At 41.7% G+C, this 14,374-nt stretch overlaps 1 protein-coding gene across 1 annotated transcript in view; it reads right to left on the reverse strand.

The window, feature by feature from the left end:
- The window catches only part of grm7 (glutamate metabotropic receptor 7), a 31,893-nt gene that overhangs the window by 5,444 nt on the left and 12,075 nt on the right, over positions 1 to 14,374 (reverse strand). Inside the window, exon 8 of the mRNA XM_061875003.1 lies at positions 1,046 to 1,981. Coding sequence (XP_061730987.1) covers positions 1,046 to 1,981 — 936 coding nt within the window. The remainder of the gene's footprint in view (positions 1 to 1,045; positions 1,982 to 14,374) is intronic.

Raw genomic sequence — 14,374 nt, forward strand, 5'->3', positions numbered from 1 at the left:
TAACTACCGTATTTTTGGGATTAGAAGTCACAGTTTTTTTCATAGTTTGGCCGGGGGTGCGACTTATACTTTGGAGTGACTTACAGTATGTGTGAAATTATTAACAAATTACCGTAAAATATCAAATAATATTATTTATCTCATTCACGTAAGACACTCTGCGTTTATCAGCAATCGTCACACACACACGTCAATCAATAAACATTTGTTGGGGGCATGTCATGGCAGAAATGCATTGTGAAAAAAAAAAGGTACCTACTACTACCGTACTTCCGTACCTATGAAAATTGATCATTTCAACATTGGCGGTAACTTATATAAAACTGAGAAGGGCTTTAAGGCAGTCCTGCGCAACCTGTGGGAGCAGTGGATGATGGATGGAGAGCACAGCTTCACGACAACCGGAAGAATGCGCCATGCAACTTTTCTGGATGTCATTTGTTGGATTGACAAAGCATGGGCTTCAGTGACAACCAAAACCATCCTGTCCCGATTCAGATTGGCTGGAATATTTGGAAATGGAACTGCAACTGACGATGACTCTGACGTAAGCAACATACCGATAGAAGAAGAAGCGGCGCATTGTCTACCCTTGGAGTTGGCAGAGTTGTTGAGAAGCGACATGAAGGAAGAAGATTTCATCGGATTTAGCGATTAGGAGTGACAGATTGTTTGGTAAACGTATAGCATGTTCTAGATGTTATAGTTATTTGAATGACTCTTACCATAATATGTTATGTTAACATACCAGCCACCTTCTCAGTTCATTATTTATGCGTCATATAACAAACACTTAATCAGCCTGTTGTTCACTATTCTTTATGTATTTTAAATTGCCTTTCAAATGTCAATTCTTGGTGTTGGATTTTATCAAATACATTTCCACCAAAAATGCGACTTATACTGTAATGTGACTTATAATGTTTTTTCCTTCTTTATTATGCATTTTCGTCCGGTGCGACTGATACTCCGGAGCGACTTATAATCTGAAAAATACGGTCGATAAATGCATTGTTGTCTCAAGTGTGCCGGAGCTGCGACTCACCTTGTGGGCAGATCGCGGCGTTCCGAAGAAAATAGGAATGAAGGCGAGCCAGACGATGCAAGTGGTGTAGACAGTGAAGCTGATGGCTTTGGCTTCGTGGACGGCGTCATGCAGGCGGCGCGTCTTGATGGAGTAGGCCGCGCACGCAACCATCAGCAGGATGGCGTAACCCAGCGTGCAGATGGTCTGCAGGTCGCCCATGTCACACTTCAACACGCCGCGCGCCAAACGCGGCTCCACGCTTTTCCGCTGGTCGTAGTCGACCATGGCGCGGGATGGGGCGGCGGCGATCCAGAGCAGCGTGGCCAGCAGCTGGACGGCGACGAGGCAGCAGACCACGGCGAGCTGAGAAGCGGGACTGACTAGGCGGTGTGTCGCCACTGACACCTTGCTCCTTCCGGAGATAGCGTGGATGCGGTGTGTTTTGGCGAGCAGGACGGCGTAGCTGATGCACATTCCCAGCCCCAAAAATATGCGCCTGAGCGAGCACACACCCGCGTCCGGCTTGGCGATCATCGGGAAAGTAACAACGTAGGACAGGAAAATCCCCGTCAGGAGCATGTAGCTCAGCTCGCGGCCGGATGCGCGCACCACGGCCGTGTGGTTGTAACGCAAGTAGGCGGCCGTGACAGCCAGCGTGGCAGCGATGCCCAGGATGGCGAGGAAGACGGGCACGAGCGCCCACGGGGAGCCCCATTCCAAGTGGATGACAGGGATGGGCTGACAGGAAGTGCGGTTAGCGTCGGGTCGCATGTTGAAGGCGCACAACTTGCATGTGAACTCGTCGTGTTGATACTGGTAACCGTCGCAGCGCTCGCAGTGCCAGCAGCAGGCCACGCCCTTCGCCACCTTCTTCCTCTCGCCCGCCCGACACGGAAGGCTGCACACAGACGAAGGAACATCCCGTTTGCCGCGGCCCCATCGCATGTCCTCCACCTGCAGACAAACAAGCATGTCAGTTTGTAGTCGCTGTGCTTCCGGATGGTGTATAGCGCCTGTTGCTACGGCAACATAACATTAATAATAAAGTAACATAAAGAAGGAAAGAAACAACACTTACTTCTAATGGATGAACACACACTGAAAAGTAATGCAGTAAATATTATGATTTTAGCTGAATACAAAGCTGCTTTTCTCTGCACAAGAACTGAAAGAATGACAGTGACAAACACTTTCCTAGTACAGGTGCAAAAAATCACAAATCAATTTAACTGCAGGGGCAACAAAATGAGCAATCAACTACTGTGCCCTAAAACACATCAGTTTAGAAATCCAAGGAACATTCTTTCTTAGAAAAAACCAGATTAAAACAGAATTGTTAAACATAGAGCTTAAGGAATTCTTAATACTACTAATGACAACATTTAGTTCTAACCTTATAATCAATGCAATGAAGTGAAACATTTCAAATTGATAGAAAAAGATTTCAATAATACTTACGTAGCTGATATTAAAAGCAGTATATTGTGTCCACCCATGTTCAACAAAGAAAAGGGATGCAAATGGATCCAGCATGTTCGGTGCTAATGTTAAACTCATAACATCCTCACATTGAAATGCCAATCAACTACAGGAACCATCACTAAACACTGACTTGGCCCATTCATCATGTCAAACATTAAATAATACTATTATCTTTTTTATTGTATTTATTTATTTATTTTACATGGTATGTGTGAGTAGGGGGCATTGTCGGAATGAACGATGACCTGGGAAAGGAGGTGTGGCCATTTTTCCACCAGGTAGTGGTCTTGGTGAAAAATAAATACTTGCAATGAACTCAGAATATTGAAGAACCCCTAGTTTGACCCCTCAAAAGTTTCTCAAGGCAAAATTAAGCATTTTCGAATTTTTGAAAATGGGTTAATGGTACCCGACTTTGTGCAGTTTTTTACGAACTTTCCCCCAGGAGTTGAATTTCAACTTTTTAGGACATGTTACTAGATACCTTTATAAACACATTGGTGAAGAGATTTCTTGGTAACGATTTAGTTCACAAAATTGGCCAAATATCTCATAAGATGACCTTACTATAATAAGGAAAGGTGTCATCAAATAAAACATGGGAAAAACCCTCAAACATGCTTGGCGGAGTATCTTCACTCGGTCAATTGTGAAAAGGATTCCCTGCTTTAACTAATAACAATAATATTAATAATAATAATAATAATAATATTTATAATAATGACAAAGATAATAATGATAACAATAATAATAATAATGAGTGTACATGTCATGATAGGTGAGCCATTTTCCAAATTAAGTTGCTAATCTCACATGAAGAACATCCTCATCCACTCCCATCGTTCCCACAAGTGGCAGATGGGATACGATTGGGATAATCTCACTTTTCCTCATTTCATCTGTTGTTATTCACTTGACTTGTGTGTACGTAGCGCAGCATTTAGCAGCTAACAGACACAGTCATCAATATATGGAGCAAGTTGCACAGAATTTAGCAGCTAACAGACACAGTGTTCAATCTATGGAGAATGTAGCATTTAGGAGCTAAAATACACAGTCATTATAATAAGAGCATGTTGCAGTTTTTTCTTGTCCTGATGTGGGGTCTGAGTCGAGGATGTCGTTGGGGCTTGTGCAGCCCTTTGAGACACTTGTGATTAAGGGCTATATTAATAAACTTTGATTGATCGATTGCGTAGGATTTAGCATTTAATAGACACAATTTTCAATATGTGGAGCATGTAGCATAGCCTGAGCAGCTAACAGACACGGTGTTCAATCTATGGAGAATGTAGCATTTAGGAGTTAAAATACACAGTCATCAATATAATGGAGCGTGTTGCAGTTTTTTCTTGCCCTGATGTGGGGTCTGAGCCGAGGATGTCGTTGGGGCTTGTGCAGCCCCTAGACACACTTGTGATTAAGGGCTAAATTAGGGGTGCCCATTACGTCGATCGCGATCGACTGGTCGATCTCGGAGGGTGTGTCAGTCGATCTCAAGCCAGGCATTAAAAAATAGACATAAAAATGAGCAATCATCAATCATACCAAGACTTCACTTTCGTCAGTTGTTTGACATTCTCGGCACCCGAGGATCTTGTGAGATGACGCTGGCTGCTGCGAGCTCATATTTAAGAAAAAAATCACTAACAGGGCGGACGTAGAGAAACACATTTTATTTCTAGAGACTCCGTACCTACTGTCAAAACTCTAAAGACCGACTCCACAGTTCCTGTCTTCACCATAAAAATCCTGCCTGTGCTAACAAAATAAGAGTCTCAGAAAGCTAGTGTGCACAAGCTAGCAAGCTACGGAGTTTGATGCCAATGTATTTCTCCCCCGCCCTCAGCGACCGCTTTCTCACTTGCTTGCCCACCCGCACACTCACTGACGTCACTCACCTGCTGCCAGACATTAAAGGGCCACACACATATGCTACTCTCATAACAAAGTGTTTAAAAACGAGTATGCAAGTTGGACAAATGAGATGCCAAATCCAACCACTTTCATGTGGTATTGGATAGAAAGGAGGACTTTTTTTTTCCTCCATTTGAAAATGCGGACGTTATCAGCACCACTGTCTAATTCCAATCAATGCAAGTCATCAGAATCAAATACACCAACTTATATTCTTGTCTTCATGAAAGAAATGAATCTATGTGTGTTAAACATGCTTGTATTATCATTAAACACCATTAACTTGTTAACAAAAATGTCTCTTTCATAAATAAATAAATATAAATTATAAATAGGAATGAGGTAGATCTCCTCGACTTGGTCAATTGAAAAGTAGCTCGCCTGCAGAAAAAGTGTGAGCGCCCCTGGGCTAAATAAATAAACTTTGATTGATCAAATGCATAGGATTTAGCATCCAACATACACAATTATCAATATATGGAGCATGTAGCATAGCTTTAGCAGCTAACAAACACAGTCATCAATATAATTGAGCATATAGAATAGCATTTAGCAGCTAAAAAACAGAGTCGTAGCATAGCATTTAGCAGCTCGTCCTTAGCAGCTAACAGACACAGTCATCAATATATGGCGCTTATTGCTTGGTTTTAAATAATGTAACATCCGGCTCACGTCCCACTCAATAAATATGCTTGGTGGTCACGCCAGTGTCTGTTCTTAATGGGTTCTCGGCGCCATTTAGCCTTTTTCAAAGAAAAATGCCCAATACTTGCGTTGTTTTTGGCTGTCCGAACTGTTTAAATCTCAAAAAGGATAAAATGTCATGTCTTGTGATCTTGTTCTGTTTAGTTATGTTCTGTTTTGTTTAAGACTCTATTGATCCCTGTTTTTTCACTCCCTTGTTTTGTCGCCACGGTTAACTATTGTGTTCACCTGTCTCTGATTAGTGCTCGCCCGCTCACCTGCTTCCCGAGCACTAATCAGAGGCAGTATTTAAGCTTATAGTTGCCAGGCAGTCGGCCTGGCGTCATTGTTGTTGTTCGTTTCATGCTCTCTTCTTGCCACAGTATGTCATGCTCATTTTTCATGACAAAGTTCATGCTGTTCTTTTCAAGTCACAGTAAGTGTTGTTTGTGTCATGTTCATAGTTTACGTTAAAGTGTTAGTTTTGTTTTCTTGTACCTTTTTTAGCTAAAATTAAATCATGTTTATACCTGCACGCCATGTCCAGAGTAGTCCGTCTGCTTTCCTGGGAGAACGATCCCGCAGCAAGCTGCGACCCCCCCGTCCTGACATAATGACGTCAGCATTCAGTTACCCCGCGACGGACATTGAGGAATTGGCCCAAGATTTTTTTTCCCTGAACTTTTTTTTTTTCAGCCGCCCCTAAGAAAAGACTTTAAGTTTATGATAAAACATTATCAAAACATGTTTTTAGATATCAGAGCTAGTCAGTCCAAGTCAGCTGGTAATTTTCACGCTCCGCCTCCCAAGACTAGAGCTCAACCCCACATCACAACATTTTTTCTTTTTTTTCACCCACACAAACCCAGGTAGGGAAAAATGAAAGACAATGTGGACAAATTGGAGGGTAGGATTCTGCCCTCTGTCAACTGTCAGAATGGGGTGGCTCAGCTGCGCCCAGCCAGGCAGCAACATCCGGCCCGGCCACCACCACATGTTTTTCGCCATGCCAAGTCGCAACCTCCGGCCCGGCCACCACCAACAGTCTTTTGGCCTGCCAATCCGCAACCCCCAGCTAGGCCACCTTCACCAGCTCCAAGGCTAGCACCAGCTCCAAGGATAGCACCACGCCAAGCTACAGTACCAACTCCATGACGCCTAGTGCCTCCAGTTGCAGCTCCACGATGCCATGTGCCGCCAGTTCTCAGTTCTCACTTCTCTGTGATCGCTTTGAGTATTTAATAATAGAAAAGCGCTATATAAAATATAATCCATTATTATAATTATTTTGACATATACTAGAAGCATGTGATATATCACTATTCTTATCGATTATGTTTCACGGTTTTACTGGAGATGGAAGTCTGGGCTTCTCTGCTTAGCTTGCTGCACCCGCAACCTGACCTCAGAGAAGCGGAAGAAAATGAATGGATGGATGGATGTTTTTTCAAACTAATAGCTCAAGAAAGTCCCATTGAGATTAACAATCTTTTTATCAAGGGAGTCCTGCACACTCATACATCAGTGTATGTGCTACTGGGAGCAAGGTGAGTGAGCAAAGTGTCTTGCCCAGGACCGTGGTTAGGATGACGGAGGGTGGGATCAAACTTGCAATCCTCAAATTGCTGGCATGACCGCTCTACCATCCTCTGTGGTGTGGCTCAGATGGTATAGTTTCTCTGTTTTTCCGATGGTATAGTACCTATGTTCTGTTGGTATGACTCCTAAGTATTTTCTTTGGTATTGTCTTGTTGACTAATTTCCCGGTTGTATATCAGTCTTCTTTATATATACTGTACATATATACACATTCCATTTATGGAATAGATTAGGATAGTAAACTGTGATTAAACAGCCTTTTTGCTTTAATTCAAACCTTAGTGCACTTTATTTGCTAACTCGATGTCACATTTTTGGTGCCTACTGCGTTGTTTGTCTGTGAAAAACAGGCGCGGTGGTTGATTTTTGTGGTGTGGGGATTTTGCACGCACCCAGTTTAGAGGGATGCTTCTGCAAGAGCTTTGGGTTGGGGTGGGTAAAGGCCAATGTTTTGTTTTTCTTTTCTTTGCATCAGTCAAGCTTATATTTGTTTAGTTTTACCACAAACTTGCATTTTTGTATACTGCATATTTGAAGTTTGCATCATTTTGCAATGACCCAGCCCAATCTAACAGCGACGTCCGATGGGTGTGACATTAGGTTTACCAGTTTTCATTGCAAAGGGCTTAATAATCCTATAAAACATAGTAAGATATTATCTCTGTCATTTGGGCGCCCAGGTAACCTTCTTGCAGGATACTCATCTTAAACTTTCTGATCACTTCAGGCTGAGGAGAGGGGGATAGGACCGACTAACCACTCTTCATTTTTAGGCAAATCGAGGGGAATTGCTATTTTGCTACACAAATCTGTTCCATTTGTACACTCAAATAATATTTCCCATTCCAATGGTAAGTATGTTGTTGTCAATGGCCACATTTCCAACACCCCAGTAGCCCTCAGAAAGGTTTATGCTCCCAACTATGACGATGACACTGTTTTCAAACGTCTTTTTCTGAATCTCTCTGACCTATCAATGTACTATTTATTACTATGCATGCAGACTTCATGGCTGGCTCACATCGTGGTCACTCCGTGATCACGTACGACCGCCAGACACTTCTGGATATGGACATATTGGGCCGTTTTGGACTGATAGACGCGGGCGTGCTAAACATGCTAACTAGCATGGGGATACGTCGGCGGCTACATCCAGCGGCCTGTGAAGCAGCGGAGTCTAGTAGCAGCGGGGGCCGTCTACGGAGCAGACGCCAGCGGTGTGATCGGAAACGCGGATGTCGAGCGGGGCTAAAAACAAAGCAGAAGGCTAATCCCCACAGAACACCACTTCCCTCCACCCTGAAGACGGATTTAAATAAAGGATGCGAGACTACTGGTCTGGGTAAGGAGTCAGTTAAATTAGAACAAGTTTTTTCTGCTTTGAGTGTTTCAGAGTTGGACATGTGTTTTACTGAGGTGGCTAACTATGATGCGTGCAGTTTATCAAAGCAACAAACAAACAATCGGAAAATCCCCGTTACTGAGGAGGCTAACCATGATGCGTGCAGTTTATCAAAGCAACAATCAAACAATCGGAACATTCCCGTCGTATCAATTCCTAGATATGGTCGTAATTATACTGAATGCACTGGGCATAATAAACACAACATTATTAATATTGCTACTACGGATAATTTGATCAAAAATTCCCTAAAACAGCCCACTACCTATAATATAAGTTTTTTAAACATAAGATCATTGTCTCCCAAAACGTTGTTAGTTAATGATATCATCAGAGACAACAATCTTAACGTCATCGGTCTCAGTGAAACCTGGCTTAAACCAAACGACTTTTTTGCGCTAAATGAGGCATGTCCTCCTAACTTTACACATGCGCATATTGCCCGTCCGCTCAAAAGGGGTGGGGGGGTCGCACTAATATACAACGAAAACTTTAACCTTAGTCCTAACATAAATAATAAATATAAATCGTTTGAGGTGCTTACTATGAGGTCTGTCACACCGCTGCCTCTACACCTGGCTTTTATCTACCGCCCCCCAGGGCCCTGTTCGGACTTTATCAATGAATTCTCAGAGTTCGTTGCTGATCTAGTGACACACGCCGATAATATAATCATAATGGGGGACTTTAATATCCATATGAATACCCCATCGGACCCACCGTGCGTAGCGCTCCAGACTATAATTGATAGCTGTGGTCTCACACAAATAATAAATGAACCCACGCATCGCAACGGTAATACGATAGACCTAGTGCTTGTCAGGGGTATCACCGCTTCCAAAGTCACGATACTCCCGTATACTAAAGTATTGTCCGATCATTACCTTATAAAATTCGAGGTTCAGACGCATGTTCGTCAAACTAATAATAATAATAACTGCTATAGCAGCCGCAACATTAATACGGCCACAACGACAACTCTTGCTGACCTACTGCCCTCGGTAATGGCACCATTCCCAAAGTATGTGGGCTCTATTGATAACCTCACTAACAACTTTAACGACGCCCTGCGCGAAACCATTGATAACATAGCACCGCTAAAGTTAAAAAAGGCTCCAAAAAAGCGCACCCCGTGGTTTACAGAAGAAACTAGAGCTCAGAAATTATTATGCAGAAAGCTGGAACGCAAATGGCGCACGACTAAACTTGAGGTGCACCATCAAGCATTTAGTGATGGTTTAATAACTTATAAACGCATGCTTACCTTAGCTAAAGCTAAATATTACTCAAATCTCATCCACCGTAATAAAAACGATCCTAAATTTTTGTTTAGTACGGTAGCATCGCTAACCCAACAAGGGACTCCTTCCAGTAGCTCCACCCACTCAGCTGATGACTTTATGCAATTCTTTAGTAAGAAAATTGAAGTCATTAGAAAGGAGATTAAAGACAATGCGTCCCAGCTACAACGGGGTTCTATTAACACTGACACGATTGTATATACGGCGGATACTGCCCTCCAAAATAGTTTCTCTCGTTTTGAGGAAATAACATTAGAGGAATTGTTACAACGTGTAAATGGAATAAAACAAACAACATGTTTACTTGACCCTCTTCCTGGGAAACTGATCAAGGAGCTCTTTGTATTATTAGGTCCATCAGTGCTAAATATTATAAACTTATCACTCTCCTCGGGCACTGTTCCCCTAGCATTCAAAAAAGCGGTTATTCATCCTCTTCTTAAAAGACCTAACCTCGATCCTGACCTCATGGTAAACTACCGACCGGTGTCTCACCTTCCCTTTATTTCAAAAATCCTCGAAAAAATTGTTGCGGAGCAGTTAAATGAACACTTAGCGTCTAACAATCTATGTGAAACCTTTCAATCCGGTTTCAGGGCAAATCACTCGACGGAGACAGCCCTCGCAAAAATGACTAATGATCTATTGCTAACGATGGATTCTGATGCGTCATCTATGTTGCTGCTCCTCGATCTTAGCGCTGCTTTCGATACCGTCGATCATAATATTTTATTAGAACGTATAGAAACACGAATTGGTATGTCAGACTTAGCCCTGTCTTGGTTTAACTCTTATCTTACTGATAGGATGCAGTGTGTCTCCCATAACAATATGACCTCGGACTACGTTAAGGTAACGTGTGGAGTTCCCCAGGGTTCGGTCCTTGGCCCTGCACTCTTCAGCATCTACATGCTGCCGCTAGGTGACATCATACGCAAATACGGTGTTAGCTTTCACTGTTATGCTGATGACACCCAACTCTACATGCCCCTAAAGCTGACCAACACGCCGGATTGTAGTCAGCTGGAGGCGTGTCTTAATGAAATTAAACAATGGATGTCCGCTAACTTTTTGCAACTCAACGCCAAAAAAACGGAAATGCTGATTATCGGTCCTGCTAGACACCGAACTCTATTTAATAATACAACTCTAACATTTGACAACCAAACAATTAAACAAGGCGACACGGTAAAGAATCTGGGTATTATCTTCGACCCAACTCTCTCCTTTGAGGCACACATTAAAAGCGTTACTAAAACGGCCTTCTTACATCTCCGTAATATCGCTAAAATTCGCTCCATTCTGTCCACTAAAGACGCCGAGATCATTATCCATGCGTTTGTTACGTCTCGCCTCGACTACTGTAACGTATTATTTTCGGGTCTCCCCATGTCTAGCATTAAAAGATTACAGTTGGTACAAAATGCGGCTGCTAGACTTTTGACAAGAACAAGAAAGTTTGATCACATTACGCCTGTACTGGCTCACCTGCACTGGCTTCCTGTGCACTTAAGATGTGACTTTAAGGTTTTACTACTTACGTATAAAATACTACACGGTCTAGCTCCATCCTATCTTGCCGATTGTATTGTACCATATGTCCCGGCAAGAAATCTGCGTTCAAAGGACTCCGGCTTGTTAGTGATTCCCAAAGCCCAAAAAAAGTCTGCGGGCTATAGAGCGTTTTCCGTTCGGGCTCCAGTACTCTGGAATGCCCTCCCGGTAACAGTTCGAGATGCCACCTCAGTAGAAGCATTTAAGTCTCACCTTAAAACTCATTTGTATACTGTAGCCTTTAAATAGACTCCCTTTTTAGACCAGTTGATCTGCTGTTTCTTTTCTTTTTCTTCTATGTCCCACTCTCCCCTGTGGAGGGGGTCCGGTCCGATCCGGTGGCCATGTACTGCTTGCCTGTGTATCGGCTGGGGACATCTCTGCGCTGCTGATCCGCCTCCGCTTGGGATGGTTTCCTGCTGGCTCCGCTGTGAACGGGACTCTCGCTGCTGAGTTGGACCCGCTTTGGACTGGACTCTCGCGACTGTGTTGGATCCATTGTGGATTGAACTTTCACAGTATCATGTTAGACCCGCTCGACATCCATTGCTTTCCTCCTCTCTAAGGTTCTCATAATCATTATTGTCACAGACGTCCCACTGGGTGTGAGTTTTCCTTGCCCTTACGTGGGCCTACCGAGGATGTCGTGGTGGTTTGTGCAGCCCTTTGAGACACTAGTGATTTAGGGCTATATAAGTAAACATTGATTGATTGATTGATACTAAGAGGAGATTTCAAAGGGGAACTGCACTTTTTTTTTTTTGCCTATCGTTCACCGTCATTATGAAAGACATGACAACAAATGTTATTTAAAAAAAAGAGGTTTGAATTCTAAATATTAAATAAATGTGATCAAAAGTTTGTTTACAATTGAGCCTACATAAGCCACACAATTCTGCCTGTAAAGCCTTTTACAGAAATATCCAAACACTTCCATTGAGGTCTTATGTATAGATGTAAGTATATACAATCGTGGTCAACACTTTGAAAGAACATAATGTAATGGCTGACTTGAAATTTCCAATAATTTCTACAACTCTTATTTTTTTTGTGATAGAGTGATTGGAGCACATACTTGTTTGACACAAAAAAACATTCGTGAAGTTTTTGTTCTTGTATTAATTAATTATGGGTCTACTGAAAATGTGACCAAATCTGCTCGGTCAAAAGTATAAATACAGCAACATAAAATTTATGTATACAATATGTCAATTTTAGTGACATAGAAAAGTTACAATCCAATCAAATTAGCTTCATGGCATGGCCTCTTAACTTCATGTGAGTGATTATGATTGACAACACCTGTTGACTTCTCTGAGCCCATTTGAATAGGGCTCGTGTGATGGAGTCATTAGACTCTGGGCTAAAGAAATGGCTAAATCAGCCTAGAATTAAGGTTTTAAAATGGCCTTCCCAAAGTCCTGACATAAACATGTGGGCAATGCTGAAGAAACAAGTCCATGTCAAAAAAAACAACAACTGTAGCTGAACTGCACCAATTTTGTCAAGAGGAGTGGTCAAAACTTCAACCAGAAGCTTGCCAGAAGCCTGTGGATGGCTATCAAAAGCGCCTTATTGCAGTGAAACTTTCCAAGTGGCATTTAACCAAATATTAACATTGCTGTATGTTTACTTTTTAAAGGTACTAGTTTAACTGTAACTTAGATATTAGGTTTCACTATATAAAGCACTTTGAGTCACTAGAGAAAAGCGCTATATAATTATAATTCACTCACTCACTCACACTACCTTTGACCCAGAAAATTTGGTCACATTTTCAGTAGACCCATAATAAATTAATTAAAGAACCAAACTTCATGAATGTTTTTGTGACAAAAAACTATGTGCTCCAATCACTCTATCACAAAAAAATAAGAGTTGTAGAAATTATTGGAAACTCAAGACAGCCATGACATTATGTCCTACAAAAGTATATGTGAACTTTTGACCATGACTGTATGTAATGTAGTGACAGGCACATTTATAATATCCATTAATATTTACATAGTTTGATTCTTTTAAGCATACGCAGCACATTAATTAAAAAAATGCATCTGTCCAGGGTAGATAAATGATTTATGATCTAGAATAAATTACAGGGGGCAAGGAAGCGAGAAAGCAGCAGGCCACTAGATAATGTAAAAATAGGCACACGCGCTAATGATCACGTCGCTGCTATAAATTGTTTGTCTGCGTTAGCGCTTATAATGACAATATCACTAATACTTGGTTAAAATTCAAATTACAAAATGTAAATGGAGTATTGTTGGCGGATGGATGGTGGTTTTTGAACAGTTATTTATTCGATTTTATTGGTGAAATAGAGGAGCTCCCATTAGCTCCACTGTAAGTGGACTTTTAATTACAAGTTAGAATGCATTAAAAAAAATTTGTCATTTTGTCTTTCATAATGATTCCGAACGATAGGCAAAATTCCCAAAAAAGTGCAGTTTTTCCTTTGACTGTTGGCTCAATCCCCATCATGATCGCTCATCACATAAAATTTAAAACCGCTATGGTAATTCAGCTGCGATGACGTCGTGACTTGTCCAGGATGTACACCGCCTTCCATCCGAACGCAGCTGAGATAGGCTCCAGCACCACCCTGCAACCCCAAAAGGGACAAGCGGTAGAAAATGGAAGGGGATGGATGGTAATTCTGTCTTTTATGGAATATTTTTCTATTTCAGATGTCTGGCGCTTTTTTGATCCCTCTAGAAGTATTTTTCTGTTTCAGATGTCTGGCGCTTTTTTGATCCAATATAGGCAATATTCCTTCTTCTAACATTCATCATATTTAAAACCCGCTTAGACCAATTTGAAGTTGAGAATACATTACTTTCATCTATATCTATCAGCATTAATGATGCAATTGTTATCTCTGATCATGCTCCAATTTCAATGGATTTATTCTTTAAAAACCTGACAACCACAAGTCTAAATATTTGATTACTTTTAAATGAGGACTATGTGGATTTTGTTTCACTTCAAATAGGTTTTTGTGTGCTCCTGAACAAGGCCGGGATGTCGGCCTCTGTATTCTGGGAGGCGTTGAAGGCATACATTAAGGGGGAGATAATATCCTGTGCAAGTTATGAGAAAAAACTCAGGAAGAATAAATTGACTCGTGTGATACAATACATATCTCTGTTAGATAACTTGTACTCCACCTCTCCAAACCCAGCCACTTATAAGGAAAGGCTCTCTTTACAGACAGAACGGGATGTCCTTGTGACAGTCCGTGCTACTGAACAAATTCTCTGTTCAAGATCTCACTTTCATGAACATGGTGATAAAGTTCAAAAACTATTAGCTCATCAACTATGCCAGATCCCATTATATTTTGCAGATTCAACCCGATTCAGGTATAGTTACAGATGATCTTGAGATCAATAAGGTATTTAGGAA

This window comes from Nerophis ophidion, linkage group LG16 (genome assembly GCF_033978795.1).
Source record: "Nerophis ophidion isolate RoL-2023_Sa linkage group LG16, RoL_Noph_v1.0, whole genome shotgun sequence".
In the NCBI taxonomy this organism is placed as follows: Eukaryota; Metazoa; Chordata; class Actinopteri; order Syngnathiformes; family Syngnathidae; genus Nerophis; species Nerophis ophidion.